Source organism: Eutrema salsugineum, unplaced genomic scaffold (genome assembly GCF_000478725.1).
Source record: "Eutrema salsugineum unplaced genomic scaffold, Eutsalg1_0 scaffold_1, whole genome shotgun sequence".
Lineage (NCBI taxonomy): Eukaryota > Viridiplantae > Streptophyta > Magnoliopsida > Brassicales > Brassicaceae > Eutrema > Eutrema salsugineum.
Window position 1 is genome coordinate 1580302 of NW_006256909.1, and position 16952 is coordinate 1597253.

The 16952-nt window shown below is 33.0% G+C and overlaps 3 protein-coding genes and 1 non-coding gene across 4 annotated transcripts; 2 read left to right on the plus strand and 2 right to left on the minus strand.

Annotated features, from left to right (window-relative positions):
* The first annotated feature begins 4687 nt into the window (after nt 1-4687).
* On the plus strand, nt 4688-6410 carry LOC18030746 (protein SHI RELATED SEQUENCE 2). Its single transcript, XM_006411951.2, has 2 exons — nt 4688-5583; nt 5982-6410. The coding sequence occupies exons 1-2, from the start codon at nt 5076-5078 to the stop codon at nt 6371-6373; spliced, it is 900 nt and encodes a 299-aa protein (XP_006412014.1). The 5' UTR covers nt 4688-5075; the 3' UTR covers nt 6374-6410.
* Nucleotides 6411-8745: 2335 nt separating this feature from the next.
* On the minus strand, nt 8746-11357 carry LOC18030747 (aldehyde dehydrogenase family 3 member F1). The gene is made up of 9 exons (XM_006411952.2): nt 10966-11357; nt 10745-10841; nt 10459-10665; nt 10259-10383; nt 10048-10152; nt 9804-9976; nt 9634-9724; nt 9386-9535; nt 8746-9133 (listed from the first exon to the last, which is right to left on the minus strand). The coding sequence occupies exons 1-9, from the start codon at nt 11233-11235 to the stop codon at nt 8894-8896; spliced, it is 1458 nt and encodes a 485-aa protein (XP_006412015.1). The 5' UTR covers nt 11236-11357; the 3' UTR covers nt 8746-8893.
* Nucleotides 11358-13036: 1679 nt separating this feature from the next.
* Nucleotides 13037-13108, minus strand: TRNAP-CGG. The gene has a single exon. It is a non-coding gene; the product is annotated as a tRNA-Pro (tRNA).
* Nucleotides 13109-14632: 1524 nt separating this feature from the next.
* Nucleotides 14633-15779, plus strand: LOC18030748 (GATA transcription factor 7). The gene is made up of 2 exons (XM_006411953.2): nt 14633-14988; nt 15103-15779. Exons 1-2 carry the CDS (start codon nt 14773-14775, stop codon nt 15610-15612), a joined length of 726 nt encoding a protein of 241 aa, XP_006412016.1. The 5' UTR covers nt 14633-14772; the 3' UTR covers nt 15613-15779.
* Nucleotides 15780-16952: the final 1173 nt, after the last annotated feature.

Consider the following 16952-nt stretch of genomic DNA (forward strand, 5'->3'; position numbering starts at 1 on the left):
ATGGACCATAGTCAAAATTCAACATCCATTGCCCTATTAGGTTATTAAGTAAGCCAAGATCCATAGCTCTTTAATTTTAACTTTAATATCCATGCCGATCTTAAAAGTATAATAGAGGCTTTCATTGTACTTTCGGTTTGTATTTACCTTTGTTTAGATATTAAAATACTATGGCTAGTTTAATTTAAAACAATATAGTATATTAGTATTTTTACAAAAAGGAATAAGAATTTATACGTAAATGTGAAACGCGAATGAAAAGAAATTATCATTTATAATTCCCACGAGAACTAGTTAAAAAGAAAATATTTGAGTATGTAAAATGTATATGTAAATACTTACGAGTCCATTTGACCTCAAATGGTAATGATGGATTGAGGAATTACCAAATCAAAAACATAAAAGAAGATGTATTAGTTTTTAAAATGGTAATGGTGAAGGGGATATATACTTTTAGGTTTGGTGCATAACTGCTATTCCTTTTTAACTTGTATATCAGTACATGGTAATTATATGGTTGATGTAGATCTCCAATTATAGATTAGACTTTTCTCTAAAAGACACAAATATGCCATGTTATTATCAACAAAAAGCCACATTTAAAGGCCGAGAAAATGACAGCCATTACATTATAATAATTTTTTTTTGTTTCCCATTATTGTCTCGTTCTTGTTGTTCCCATTTGCTCAAATGTACTCCTTTCATGAAGCATGACATCCCGTAATTCAAACCTTCTAGAGAATACACTTGCACGTTTTCTTTTCTTCGTCTCCTTTTTTTTTGTTCTCAGCATTCTTTAGTTTTCCATTATTCACATAAGTTGTATTTCGCTTAGTGCATTAAAGTTGTTGACTTTATAGTTATAATTTCGTATTTTTTTTTAATTTGTTTTCTAGTTTCGCAGTTTGATAAAACAACTATCGTTTAAATTTTTTCATATTTTTTTCGCAATGCCGAGTTTACCATATTTAGAATTAGTGAAAACGAAGAAGTAGAAGATAAATCATAATTGTAAGACTCATTTGTTTGTTAAGAAACTTTCATTTGTCTTACATCGATTCACTCCCCCCATAGGCGACAATGTTTGTTATTTATTCACAAAACTTAAAAACAAAATAACTACTAAATAAAAATTACATATGAAAAACAAAATGAGAGAAGTCAACGCAGAGGAGAAGGCAAACACTGAGCTCGAAAGACCTCTCGACAGAATTAAGAGACAGTACTAACGTCTTCTTCTCGGGCCTCTCCCACTTATCATTCCCTCCTCTTTCTTTCTTTTATTTTTCTTCATCCCTTCTTTAAAAGAAATTTCTTAATAATTTCATAATTTTAAATAGCTTTTTGTTTACGAAACCTTCGGACTATACTAACCTGGATCGGTCCGATCATTCATAACTAAGCCGAATTTATTTAATTTTGATTTTTATAGAGGTCAATTTGGCCCGATCATGTGGTCAACCGGACGAGTCAGTCTTCTATCACTTATCCAAATACAAGAGGAAAAAAACGATATAGCTATTGTTACTGGTTCGATAGATTCGAATGTGACAACACTGGTTTTATAGGGGCAGATTCCGTTGCAATTTATCATCAACGGACAACGGAAAAGAAGCTACGGTTTAGCTTTCATTAAAATAATAATAATATTACTATATATATTAGTCATCTCTACAAACAAACTTCCTGCATTTGTCTAATATTGTCAAATTTTAATATATAAGTTATAAGTTTATAACACATAGCAAGGAGTATTAAAAAATAACGTTAAAGACAAGGAGGCAAAGTTTTTATCAAAAAAAGACAAGGAGGCATAGTTGAAAGTAAAATTAATCCCGAACTACAAGTGCCAAACTATCCCAAGTTTTTCAATATCCAAAATTCAAAAAACCTGCGTACACGGTTCGAACATTCACATATATTAATGTCATTTTGTAATATTACCAATGCAAACTTTGATATTGAAAATAGTTATAGAATGCAAAAAATAAACTATATCTTCAAAGTTAAATTTAATGCTGAATTGAACTAATAATTTTGCATAATGGTTTAGCTAGTATATAAGCATGCGATATAAAAAAATTAGAGCAATTTCACCATGCTACGTACGATAAATCAATCAAAACCACATAACTCAGAATTTGTGATCCTACAGTTATTGTTGAGAATGGAAATCAAATATATATTTTTTGGCACGAAGAAATCCAAATATTTCTTATTCGTCGATTTTCTTACATTATTGCTTCGTATTTAAATAGAAAATGTATATAATTCACAGTAAAAAGAATGGAATACAAAAAAGTATACGTAGGTGGCGCAGTGTTCCCCTGTATAGCCGCAGAGAGTCCAAAGAGTAACATGCTTTTATATTTTAATTTTTTTTTAATCTTTTCCCACTTTTTTGGTATAATTTTTATTTAATTATTCAAATCACTCAATAAAGAATACCTTTGTTTGATGCTTCAGTAACGAATATTAATATGATCATTTGTTACAATCAATAAAAAGAGAGCCTCTTTTTCACTGCCCCGAATCTCTCTGTTTCCATAATCTATTCCTTGGTGAATGAATTTATACACTCATGAGTCAAGACTATTAATCTATTCTTATTAATCAATTCATCAAATCATTAATTTTCAAGTCAGAGGAAAAAATTTGGAATATCTATTATTTTTCATAATCGTAACTAATTTAATTATTATTATAATTATTGTTAAAATAATATTCTATTGTCATGGTTAACCATTGTGAATACCTAAAATATATAACAAAGATACCGACTCTTCAAGATGTATATTCATGAACTCTTGTTAGAAGTCCTCAATCAGAAAAATAAATAAAAAACACTTTCATGACGAATCAACATGTTTTTTAATAATAAATATTGAAGGGTAATAACAATAGATTTAGTCGAATAGATGAATGCCATATTGCCATTTATTGTGAAAATTTTAGATAGATAATTTGACGGGAAATTTTAAAGACAGTTGGCCGTTGAATTATGAACGAACTATTATGAGAAATGTAAAAATAGAATTTTGTTTAAAACTATGGAAATATCGTTATCAAAGCAATGTTAAAGACTTAAAGTCGATCGAAGAGAGCCCTAAGGCATCTAGGTGAGTAATTATAATTCTTTAAGATTAGAAAGCAAAAACGTATAGCTATGTGGTAAAGATTTCATAATCTCGTGGGATTTCAAATTAACCATAACTAGATTCTAACCCTGTGCATCCGCACGAGAATATTTTTTATTATTTAATGAATTTTTTAATATAATTTGTGTTTTTGAGTTTAGATATAATTATTTTTATAAATATATTTTTTAATAAGCAAAAATATTGATTTTTGTGTTTAGATATATTTTTATAGTAATAAAATTAATTATGATTATAAAAATATAATTTTAACCCGTCCGCTAATATTAATTCAAAATAAACTATTATAACAACATAAATCTAATTTTTCCGTTCATATTACTGTATAATATAAATATTTGTTAAAAGTTTGAGATGTATTAACAGTATTATTTAATATTATAGTTTTCTAAAATTTAATCAACGAAGGAGTGTACAACTGGTTTTTCAAACCACATTATAGTGTATGCAATAATTTTTAATTTTTTATGTTTTGATTTTGTATGAAAAATATATTTTCGATATATATGTATAATTCAAAATTAGTGATATTAGTTACCAAAATATTTTTAACCCGGTTTTTTATATATATTTTTAGTTCTATGAATTTTAAAAAATATGTTTTTAATATTTAAATTATACATTTGAATTTTACCTATTGTTTTATTATTAATTTGTAAATAAATCATAATCGTAAATATATTATATAAACAACATAAATATCATATCATTTACATCATTATAAATATTTTATAATTCAAATATGACCATTATTTTTCATATGTGAATTTTTTTTCAAAAATTCTAGATATTTTTGATAAAATGTTTAATAGTATAAAAATTATTTAAATTAGACACTTTAAATCAAATCTAAATTAATATCTGATTTATTATTTTTAATCAAATCAAATCAAATCTAAATTACCTATATTTAAGGAACTCTAAAAATATTTGAATTAATAACTAATTTTCGAAATTAAATATAAATAATTATTAAAATTATTTTTAAACACTTGAAAGAAAAATTAAGATTGTTTGGAACCAAATACTAAATATGCTTCTGTTTTAATATAATAGATTAATACGATCAACTAATACGTACGGACAGTCGGACACATGTGCTAAATTTTTTCCTATACTATAACTACGGAAAATTTATGTATGTGTTAACTTCAAGGAAAATATATAAAAACCAAAAAAAAAAACTTCAAGAAAAATAATGAAATTGTTCCGTTTTAAGAAGAAATCCGCCACGTGGGAAAGTCTTGTCCATGGGATGAGAACAAGAGAGCTAGAACCGGTGGATCATCCCCCGTGGGTGTGAGACTCTGAGTCGATAGAGGGATCGAGAGAGAGAGAAAGAAGAGATAGGAGAGAGAGAGAGAGAAAGAGAGTCTTTTTTTAATCGTTTTACTTTCATTATACGGACAGAACTAGAAGCGTTTTGTTCAGACAAAACCGAAGTGAGAAGGGGAAAGAAAAGCCTTTCACTTTGGTTTTCATAGAATCTGCAAAAACCCAAATTAGAGTGTTAGAGAGAGAGACTTAAATTCTAGGGATGAGCAGAGCAGAGGAAAGAGAAAGCTAAAAAACGCCATGGCGGCGTTGCAGAAATCATAAACAGACAGCTTAAATTCTTCTTTTCTCCTCTTTTGTTTCTTCTTCTTTACTTTCTCTCACTTCAACTACTCACTACCAAGAACCCCACTTTCTTCCAAGAAGGAGAGAGAGCGAGAGAGAGAGAAAGAGAGAGATCTTGGAAAGCATTCGAATCTAGATTCGAAGAGCAAGAAGACCCACGAGTGAGAAAAAAGCTGAATTTTAGTGAGAATATATAAAAAGGAGAAAAAAAGGCTTAGGATTTCATGGTAATTAGGGTTTTTGAATTATGGATAGTATTGGGTCAAGATTAGGGTTTAAAGTGTTAGGTCTTAGAAAATGTCTGGGATATTCTCATTAGGAGGAAACAACAACAACAACGGAGAGGAAGAAGAAGAAGAAAATCAACAACAGCAAAAGACAAATTGGGTTTGGTATAGAAACACAAACCCAAGCTCGAGCCTATGGCAGATTCCACCAGAGCAGCAGATGCTCATGCATCATCATCCACAACAACAAAGCTTAGATCTTTATCCAGGTCATCAGATCGACATCTCTGATTTAGCCACCTCATCAAGATCCATCACCATAAGCTGTCGGGACTGTGGGAACCAAGCCAAGAAAGACTGCACTCACATGCGTTGCAGGACTTGCTGCAAGAGCCGGGGCTTCGATTGTTCCACTCACGTGAGGAGCACGTGGATCCCCGTTGCTAGACGCCGTGAGAGACAGCAGCAGCTTCATATGTCCACATATGGCGGCGGCGATGGAAGTGGCTCGAGTGTCCCTAAACGTCATAGGGATATTCCAGGAACATCCTCCTCTCGCTTGCCTTCCGACTCAACAGGTTTTTATTCTTAGATTTGTTTTAATTATACAGCTTAAGATTCAGAAGACTTCAGATTCAAATCATAAGTCTCATCCATTTTACTACTTCAACTTTTGTTTTCAATATTTAAAAAATACAACATTCTAATTTTATGTTTTTCTTTATCAAACATCATTTTGAATTTGTAAGTTCCGTATGTTTACAATTTCAAAAGATGTTTGATAAAAAAAAATTAAAATGTTGTGTTCTGTTTTGAAAGTAATCACATATAATTAACTTGAAAATACAAGCGCGACTAAGGAAAAACAATATAATCGACACAACAACTGTTGTTTATGTCGGTTGTTTTTGTGTGTAGTATTTGAAACTTAATGTGTGTATCTCTTTTTTAAAAAAATATAATGTGTATATTTTAGGGTTAGAAATGGAGGAGGCAAGTTTTCCGCCGGAAGTGAGCTCGGATGCGCTTTTCCGGTGTGTAAAAATGAGCGGCGTAGACGACGGAGGAGATGGTCAATACGCTTATCAAACGACGGTGAACATCGGAGGTCATCTCTTCAAAGGAATTTTATATGACCAAGGCCCCGAAAGCAGCTACATAAGTGGTAATAGTGGTGGAAGCGATCATCAAAGCTCCTCTGCAGGAGGCGGAAATCCGTTTAAGGCAATGGCCGACGGTGGAGGAGGAGGAGGAGGTTCGTCAGCGATGTTTGTAGATCCTAATTCTGGTGGTTACTATTCAAGTAACATGACGACTATGTTCGTGCCACCAGGTACGCAATTCTATCAAAACCCACCAAGATCTTGATTAAATCAAGAAAACTCGAGTTACTAATTTTTATAGATATTGATGATATTGTTTCTATGTATGTAATGTACTGTTTTGTGTTTTTTTTCAACAATCATATGTAATACATAGACGATATTGCGAATCGGATCACATCTGCATGTCTGTTTGTTATTTTGTATAATGTGTATGTGTGTTTAATTTTATATTTACGTTGTACGGTTCTTTACTATAAATATTGATTATTTGTGGTTTATATAAACATGCAAGTTTTTTTGGTTCTCGATACGTTTTTTTTTCCATGTTTATGCCGATGTTGCCGGTTGCTTCTCCCATTGGATAAACTCGAGAAATTCTTATGTTATTATATTGGATAAATTATAATATTTTTCATCAGGTCTAGTGAAGTCTACGTGATTAATTAAGATACTCAGAACCATATCTTCTTCGTATAGCATTAACTACTTTATATTGTTACTGTGACATTAATCTATCTAGATTTGAAGGTAAATTACTCAAAGTGAATTAAATCGTGACAACGACATAAAGCAAATGAGGGCAAAGTTTTTCAAAATATAAGTTACGATTAATTACCGGTCCTATATTGTCAATTCTACACTCATAGAGTTCTTCTTCACGATGAACTGGTGTATGAATTTTATTTTATTTGTAAGAGAAGATTATATATATATATATATATTTTTTTTTTATTTATATGTTAGTTAATAAAAAAAGTATATTTATAGTTATGTGAAGTAACTCTTTGAGGAAAAAAAAAGTTATATGAAGTAACTCGTGGACTAATTATTGTTCTTGCATAGCATGCCTATGGTTTGAGGCTTATAGCAATGGTAGATAAAACCAATTAGTTTTAGAGCTTAATTACCTTTATGTATTACTTGATTATTATTCGTACGATTTAGTGAAAAAAAAAAATCTCCTAATACGTACAATATACCTTTCGTAGAGTTAAATAGACTAGTAGTTATACCAAACACTAAATAATATGGCGAATCACACCAATAATTTTTTTTTATGACGTGTTTCCAACGCCAATAATCTTTTGTACAATACAAAAGATCTATCTTTACTATACCGAAAATAGTTAATTCTTGTTGTATTCAACTGTCTTCTTTTAAAGAACATCAGCCATAAGAAGTGCATCAATATCATGAAATCATAACCAATGAGCTCGTTTAGTGATAGAAAATAAGCTATAAAAGAGTCTTCCATACAACTTGTTCAACCAGAAACCATAGTCTATCTAGCTAATTTAATTGCGCACATGTTCACCCAAAGTGAGGAAACCATAATAATGTATATATAGCTTACTTAATCCTAATTAGACAGGTATACAACTAAGTATACATGTCCATGGTTCACTTTGGTGACCAAATAAATCAAGAGAGGGAAACAAGAAACGATTAAATCACCTGAAGTTCACGTCATTTCGACCTTTGAAAGTGCCTTGAATCGCAAGTCACCCATCCTCCTTGATTTTGAACTTGCCAAGAGTGAAGGACACAACTAAAAGAGATATGGTTTCTGGTTGGATTTGAGTTCAAGAGGATACATAAGACATAACCAGAGACAGACAAAGAGAGAGAGAGAGAGAGAGAGAGAGAGAGAAATAAAGATGAAATTAATAATAATGAGGAACGTTGCAGAGATTGGATATAAAGAGGGGCAAGTAAGGACGATGTACCAACAAAAAAAATTATAAAAAGAGAGAGAAGCTAGCTAGGGTTTTTAGTAGAGCTTTACTTAGGGTGGGGATGAAAGAAACTGGCTCAGTGATGCAGTAACCTATTATTGTGGTGTGTGAGCCCATACTTTTCATCAGCTTTTCTTTTTTTCTTTGGACAAGACAAGCATACACACCTTTACCTACATATATTGATATATATACGTACCCCATGTACGTATTTTACTGTATACAGTGTATGTGTGTGGGTGTATACGTTTTATTGTTGAGTGGTCCATATAAAATTAAGAACAATATTGCTAGATGAATATTATAGATAATAAGGTATCACATAATGTTCGACCAAAAAAAAAAAAAAAAAAAAAAGGTATCACATAATTTAGTCATTTTATACTCTAATGGTTCATTTTATACTCCAATAGTTCATCTAGGTAAGTAAGTATCATATCACGTACTATCTAATTCGCCAATGCTTTTTTTTTTGGAATTTCAAATTGAACTTTCTAACTAATTAATCTTATTTATAATTATTTTTCAAACTTATCTTGTACTATTTATTTTAATTAATCTTAATATTAATTTTCATTAAAAGTATGCCGTGGTTACTAAGAATGTACCTCGGTAGGAATAGATGCAAAAAAAAAAAAAAAAAAAAAACTTCTATGGAATATCTCAAGCTTGAATGAAATTTGGAATCAAACTTATATAATAGGCAAGGTTATGAAAATCAAACATAAGGAGGACAAGCTTGAAGTAGGCTATGAAAATCAAAATCAAGAGTGATATGTATCAATCACATATTCTGTGTGTGTGTGTGTGCGCGTCTCTCTCTCACTTTATTTTTTAATCAGACCAAGCATAAGGAGGACAAGCTTGAAGTAAGCTTCACGAAATGCGAGTCTAATGAACGTGAGCTTGAAGTTGTTCCATGGAGGGTATCGAGCTTCAAGATCCATTGCTAAGCTTCCTTCCATTATTGCTTTCTCGTGACTGAAACATTCGAATGAGTATTTCCCGTGATACCTTCCTATTCCACTCTCTCCCACTCCTCCAAAAGGCAACGCATCACACATGTACTGCAATTCCATTCAACACTTGAAGTTATGAGAAAATTCTATATTAGAGTCAATACTTCAAGTTTACATACTCAAAAATCGAGACTTTTTTAAAATAAAAATGCAAAAGATTATTTCGTCATGAGTAATCTTATGGGTCTGTGAGATAATTGGGTATTTTTGTCATTTAAAAGCGTCTGACCAACCATGATTGAAATCGGAATGAAACAATTTGACCACCGAAAGTTTTGTCAGTTTTGGTTTTTTATATACCTGGATCATGACGTCGTTGAAGGTAACACTTCCGGAGGATGTTTCTGACAAGATTCTAGTTTTAAGGTTCTCGTCTTTGGTGAATGCATAGATGGCAAGTGGCTTTGGTTTTGACTTGATGAACCCTATGCTTTCTTGGATGTCACGTAACTTCATTACATCGAAGGAAATAGACAAAAAAAATCAGCAACGATTAGTCGATTGTCTACTACGTAATCTGTATAACTGTATACTTTAAATGTGCTTACTGTGATAATCGGGAGGATTGGACCAAAGATTTCTTCATTCATTATCTCAGAATCAAGAGGAGGATCCAACAAGATGGTTGGCTCAACATACCTGGCAGACAAATTTAGGTTAAATTACTCGTAGAACTGATTTCGTGTAATCCAGGAAACATGATTAAATCAAAGCATACAGCTTCTCTTCATCCATCGAACCGCCATAGACGATGGAAGCTTGAACACGAGGATCATTAAGAAGACGAGACAATCTCTGAAAGTGTTTCTTGCTGACAATCCTAGAGAGACATCCAGATTCTTTCGGGTTTTCCCCAAAGAAAGACTTTACTGTCGGCTTCAACATATCAATCTATAGAAACAAAAAACTCTTAGAGATACTTCATAAATAGCGTTTGCGTTTGCGTTTGTGTGTGCACATACCAGAGAAGACGCAAAACTCTGTTCAATAAGGACGTAATCTACGGAGATACAAGCTTGTCCACTGCAAGATCCCCATTTTCCTCCAGAGATTCTCTTCACAACCGACTATATATGTTTATCACCAATAATTCAAATTCAGACACTTTCACGTCACGAGTCTCTGTTTCAAAGTCAAATTGGAGCTAAGAGAAAAACAGAGCAAAGCACAGACCTTCATGTCCTTTGAAACAGAGTGGTGATCAATAATGGTGGGACATTTTCCACCAAGCTCCAATGTCACAGGAGTCAAGTGCTCTGCAGCTGCGGCCATTATGATCTTTCCGATCCTTGGACTCCCTACAAACAACAACGATGACGCCAATTCCGCTAAATGCAAATCAAAGGCGTGTTGAAGGATGAATGAACTGATACCAGTGAAGAAGATCTTGTCCCATTGATGTTTCAAGAGGATAGTGGCGACGTCAGGTCCTCCTTCGATAACTTTGATGGCTTTATTGTCGAGATAAGACGGGATTGTCTTGGCGAGGAAGGCAGATGCGTTCGGGCTTAGTTCAGATGCCTTGAGCAGCACGGTATTTCCTGCCGATATTGCCCCAATCAATGGGTCCAGAGACAAAGCTAACCACAAACAAAAACTACAACTTAAACTCTACTAAAAAAAAAAGACATGGAACTAATTCAAGATCTGAAATCTTACAGATAGGAAAATTCCAGCTAGACAGAACAAGAACCGTTCCATACGGTTCTGAGATCACTTGCCCTTTTGCTGGATAGAACAACAGAGGAAGGTTGCTCTGTTTTTTTCAGCACCAAGACAATATAGGAAAATGATTAATCTTGCAAATTTTCTCGATAGTCGAGTTTCCTAATCCGAAATCAATCACACTGTATTTGTTAAATATGTGCTTAGTGTATTACCTTTCTGGGAACGACCCATTTGTCAAGAAAGTTTAAAGCAGTAGTAGCTGATCTCATGACAAAACCAAGCTCGTCTCTGAAAGCTTCAGTACTGTGTTTGCCCAAATCTTGAAACAGAACATCGCACATCTTGTCTTCGTTGTCTTTCACCATCTCGATTATAGCTGCGAGCTGTGTCTTCCTCCACTTCACACTCCTCGTCCTCCCGCTCGCAAACGTCTCTCTCATCTCCCTCAAGCTCTGCTCCACAATCTCCTCCATGCCTTCCATGGCTTCTAACTCTCTCTAACTCTCTCTACTCTGTGCAAAAGCAGAGTTTGGTTATTTAAAAGCCTTGTGCTTGTTTGTTTGATTGCCTAGTTTAGAACTAGTGTGTTTCCATTTCAATGTTTGTTTCAATTTCAAGTTTCAACCACTTATAGGTGGTGGTTAAAAGTGGAAATAAACTAGATGGGGAATGATAAGGTAAACATTAAATAAGGTTGCTGCGATCTTTAGGTTTAAAAATCGTTATCATGAAGATGGAAGTCCATATCGTTGAATTCAATGCCAATAGTTGATATGTTTCTTCAAATTCTCACATGTTAGATATTTCCCACATATACTTTATATTATATGAAGTATATGGATCGGTGACATTTATTGTTTTGTCTCTATTGTCTCACCTAACAAAGTCCGGAACGTCTGGTTAGTGGCACTGGCCATTAAATGATTCGCCGCTCCCTAATTATCAAATTCATATTTCTTTTTTTGTTCAGCTATCAAATTCATAGGAGTATTCTTTTTAAATATGCTTCTCTGTGTTCAATAAAGTAGTAGCATATGTGATATAATGTGGGGTGAATACAATTTATATTGTAAATGTGGTTGGGAACTTCGATAGGTTTGCGTATTGAACCGTCAATCATACTATAATTATTTTACAGGTTGTCAAGTGGATAGTATTTAAGCCAATAGTAGATCTGTTATCATTCTTGCGTAGGTAATGGTTAGCAAAATAGTCATAATAACTAATTCGATCTAGAAAACATATTGCGGGAGGGAGAGAATTTATATATATATATATATAATGCTTTTAAAATGTTTTTTAAGTTCTTACTATCATAAGGTTCAGGACTATGTCAAATAAAAAAAGATTCACGACCGAAATTAAACTGTTTATAACGCATACTACTATAAAACAATTTGGTATTGGAAACGTTCACCAGCACTTAAAGTAGAAGCAATTGGATTCCTTTATATTTTACGAATCATTTGGGAATAAATATAGCGTTGTGTTTCGTTTGAAAGAGACAATACGAAATTAATAACGTTAATCAACAATAGGAAAAAAGCATAGCAAACATTATTTTCTTTTCTTTTGTTAAAGAAAAGTAAACACTCTTATATATATATGGGGGTTTATTATAAGCTTCCTTAATATTTACTAGATTATTATGTTAATCGATCCATTGTCTAAGAAAAAACATATAAATTTGATTTAATGTGTTTTACTATTTATCAAACGGAAATTACTTCTGAAAAACTTGTATTATAAGCTTCCTCAATATTTAATATAATATAGATGTTTAAAAAAAAAATACCGTGGTAAGTGATAACTGTTTGTTTGATTGCGCTTAGGTTAAAATTGTTTTTTTTTTTTGGTTTGAAGACAGAAAATTAATTAGTTTAACAAAAGTTCATGTGTTAATAAACGTGATCGTCAAATATATAGAAGGAAAAAAATTAAAAATCCGTAAACGCATAAGTTACGTGTCATAGACATAGATACTAGTTTAAGAGAAAAATATTGTGGAAAAAAATGCTACGGAGATAGAAAGAGGACTAATTCATAAAATTAAAATGAAGACCATACATGACAATTTTTAGTTTATCTTGATTTCAATATTGTCCATTTTTACGGTGCTTCTTTGCCAAATGCCAACATTCCAATTTTGACAGACTTGCATTAAGCCCATTGGGTAAATATAAATGGTCACTTTACCAGCTTAGTGACCCACCCATAGGATACGCCTTTTATTGTATCAATTAATAATGGAGAGGACAAAATTATAAAACAATTTGGGTACGCGGGGTGTTCCGAGAATCGAACTCGGGACCTCTCGCACCCGAAGCGAGAATCATACCACTAGACCAAACACCCAACTGATTGAAATGTCGTAAACTATATTTATAATCAAAAAGCATCTACATGCTTACGCTACTTAGTAGCCATGATATGATTTCTAATATTATTTCGGAATTCGACAAAAAAAAAATGTATGTGTTTATACTTTCGATTAAAAAGGTTAATTTTTTGGTACAATTTTTTTATGTCCTCACTTATGTTTATGGTGCTTTTTGTGTAAAGAAATATTTGCTTATATATAAATTTATCTAATGGAGTAGTGTTTTCTTTTTTCTGATAAGTAATGATAAGTGTATTTAGTATTCACAATCAAGCTATACATATGGGTAAATGTTACAAATTCAACTATTCGTTAGTCTGTATACCTATAATCTATTGGGTTACAATATCTTGAGAAATCTATCATAGGTCGGCATTGTAGTTTATATGTATAGTTTGGTTTTGGTGTTATTGATATGAAGGTTGTTCTGTTTTCTTCTTTTTTTTTAGCTAAAAAATAAAAAGAATGTTTTGTTTTGGCTTCTATTTTTGCTTTACTCGATTATGTCTCTCACCTTCTGAACTTTGAACCGTTCTGTTGTGTTATGGTCGAATGTTGCTGTAATTGATAATCAGCTAAGTCTCGCTTTTGTGGAGCCGTGCTGTTTTAGTCTTTTAGATGATCGTTGTATGTGCATCTCTAAGTCAACAATATATCATCAACGTAATATTTATTTTGCGATTCGGCAAACAAAGTCCTTCTAGATATCCTTGTGTGGTTGGTCGGAGGCACGTCCATTTTTGCTGAAAGCTCTGATGGTAAGAGATTAAGGAGCTACGAATGTGACATTAATGACGAAAAACGAAAAGTTACCAAATGAAGATTTTACAATTACAACAATGTTTTCACGCGCTCATCATGTGATGGTGACTCTTTCCATTATTTCCAATCTTTTAAAGAAATAAATAAATTATGGAGTAACATCCTTGACCAAAAAAAAAATAGAAATTATAACGTTCGTTCGACCAAAAAAAAAAAAAAAAATAAATTATAACGTTCTTGTTTGTTTCGGTCCCATTTTTTTAGATTCTTCACACCGGGCCTTCCACCGACGGTCGAGTGGGGACCCGAAGCCTGACTTTATAATCCATGTTTTTCAATCATTATTTTCAATCAATAATCTTTTTTTTTTTGTCTTTGTATTTTTACTCCAAAAACCATCGATACGACTGAGAAATATGTGTTTTCCTTTTAGAAGGAAATAACATGGCCTGTCTTCTTGAGATCACAAACTTGAAATTTAGGATTAAGGACTCTGAAATTACTCTTTATACAATCCTAATAATCTGTAGATAATTTTAGATAACTTTTTGGGAAAAGTATATACAGTATGTTTCATTTCCTTCTTTGTAGATGGGAAATGCTGACATGGCAATGCGTGGTTAGTTGATTCGTAACGAAGCATTACCAAACAAGTCGCTCAAAATTCACAAAATCAGTTCTGTCCACTCTCCACCATCTCTCTCACGAGTCACGAGTCAGGACACGTAATAAATTTTAAATTTTGAAAAAAGGAGGAGGAAATTTTTGTAAAAAAATATTGGAAGACGAACAAACTTTTTTGAAATATGGATTCGCTGCTCCTATCTTTAAAATAATTGTAGTCATGGGTTTTGTTAGTGCTTAGTTGAAAACCAAAATGGAGTGCGTAGAAGCATTTCTCGGGGATTTCTCCGTCGACGACCTCCTTGACTTCTCTAACGCCGACGCTTTCGAACGAGAAGAGTCATCTTCGTCACAAAGAGAAGAAGACGAACAAAAACGAGAGAAAGCTAAAAGATTTTCCGAACAAAATACCTGCCTTTCACCGCTTGAAGATCTCTTATCTTTTCCCGGCTCCAAGCTTGACGTCCCAGTGAGCCCACTTGCGCACTCTGTTTCTCTTTCCCCTGTTTTTTTACTCTGTTTTTTTTACTCTGTTTTCAGTTTCTCCTTTTTTCTTTGTTGTTGTTCTGTTTTGTTCGTCAAGGTTGGCGATTTAGAGGACCTAGAGTGGTTATCCAACTTCGTGGAGGATTCTCTCCCAGAATCTTGTTTTTCCAGTGACATTCCGGTGAATCCAGCCGCGTCGGTGGAGGTTAAAAAACAGAGCGTACCCGTTAAACCACGAAGTAAACGCCGCCGCACTTATGGCCATAACTGGTCTCTGGAGTCGCCGTATTCCTCCCAATCCTTCGCCGGAAAGAAGGAGAGAGGGAGACAGAAGTCGGAGACTTCTTCCGGCGTCGGAGCTCAGCAGCAGCAGCCTAGGCGATGCTGCAGCCATTGTGGGGTCCAGAAAACGCCACAATGGAGGATAGGTCCGTTGGGTGCGAAGACTCTGTGTAATGCTTGTGGGGTCCGGTTTAAGTCGGGTCGGCTTTTACCCGAATATAGACCCGCTTGCAGCCCGACATTCTCCACCGAGTTTCACTCCAACTCCCACAGGAAAGTGTTGGAGCTGCGACTGATGAAAACGGCGGATCCGGGTCGAGTTTAACCCTTGAACCCGAGTTTTTTTAGTTTCCCAAATTTATGTCATTATTATTATAATGTAGTCTTGTTAGACATTAGGAAGTTATTGTAAGAGAATCGGAGAGATCGTAGGTTGTTTCAGGTTCAAGAATTTAAGCTATAATTAGCTATTTTAAAAAAAGATTCATTTAAGCTTGTCCAATTTTTATTAACTACGATTTTTGATTAAAAAAACAGTTTTTTTTTTGGTAAAATTTTTTTTTTTTTTTAAAAACAGTTATCTTTAATAAATCACTCGTTCTTCGAAAACTAGTTATAAAGGTAAAAAGGTTCAAACCAAAGTTTATGTTCTTTTGTTAAATCCTTTTAAAATCTATTTGTTTTTTTTTTCTTTTGATACTGTTTTCTTGAAACGATTAATTTCGTCAGAAACAGTTCAATATTAATTTGTAATAGTTTTTATAAATGTGTAACCCTACGAGATATAAGTTTTGTAATCAGAGGTCATAAGAATGTAAGACTCATTACTACAAAAAAAAAATGCATTTTAAATAGTACGTGTAAGGTGCATTAATTATATGTTTGCTAATTATGTCATTATGTGTTGCAATGAAATCTTAGTTTTGTCAATCCTAGTTTAAACTAACAAACTGAATTGTTTTCTTTGTTTTGTATACGATTCATACACTTGTGACTTATGAGGTCAAATTCAGTAATACAGGCCATTAGACTACAAATTATAGTTTAACAAACTTAATTGGTCAAAACATACTTTTGTAAACACTGTCTTAATCCTAATATCTAGAATGTTACATACTTACAGTTATCGAAATTTTGTCATACTATTATCTATCAATCTATATAGAAGAGTTCAAGGAAATGATAGGATTGTTGAGATTGCGTACGTTGAGCCACAATTCATTTGAACCCGAAATAGACCCATTATATGACGAATTAAAACACATCATTTGATATTCCAAGAACTTAAACGGGAACATCTTTAATTGCACTTGATTAAATCAGCCAAAGATTGACATAAGAAGTGAGAACAAACAAAATGGGAAATATAATTATTTAGGTTTTCAATCCAAGTACAATCTCACAAGATATAAAGAAAATTAACAACGACATTAGTCGTTGTATGTCTTAAGCCATTGAAAAGTGCAAAACAGAGAAAAAAGGGTGCAAAACAGTGGAATTATTGTGAACGTGGTGACAAAGCATGGCTCGAAGATATATCATAGCTCTTGATTAGGGTATGTCTAATTTAATTATGACTTCCTGTTGACTTTTTAGCACAACCGGGATACCAACAACGACCGCCGTTGCCGCCAGGTCCATCACCTCCCCATCCAAATCCAAATC

What these genes read in the sequence shown, in the direction of transcription:
- LOC18030746 (XM_006411951.2), top strand. Translation starts at nt 5,076, where the DNA reads ATGTCTGGGATATTCTCATTAGGAGGAAACAACAACAACAACGGAGAG. An exon ending in CTTGCCTTCCGACTCAACAG is followed by an intron (nt 5,584 to 5,981) that starts GTTTTTATTCTT and finishes TGTATATTTTAG; the next exon opens with GGTTAGAAATGGAGGAGGCA.
- LOC18030747 (XM_006411952.2), bottom strand. Translation starts at nt 11,235, where the DNA reads ATGGAAGGCATGGAGGAGATTGTGGAGCAGAGCTTGAGGGAGATGAGA. An exon ending in CTGTTTCAAAGGACATGAAG is followed by an intron (nt 10,153 to 10,258) that starts GTCTGTGCTTTG and finishes AAACATATATAG; the next exon opens with TCGGTTGTGAAGAGAATCTC. An exon ending in TCAACGACGTCATGATCCAG is followed by an intron (nt 9,134 to 9,385) that starts GTATATAAAAAA and finishes ATGGAATTGCAG; the next exon opens with TACATGTGTGATGCGTTGCC.
- LOC18030748 (XM_006411953.2), top strand. Translation starts at nt 14,773, where the DNA reads ATGGAGTGCGTAGAAGCATTTCTCGGGGATTTCTCCGTCGACGACCTC. An exon ending in GCTCCAAGCTTGACGTCCCA is followed by an intron (nt 14,989 to 15,102) that starts GTGAGCCCACTT and finishes TTGTTCGTCAAG; the next exon opens with GTTGGCGATTTAGAGGACCT.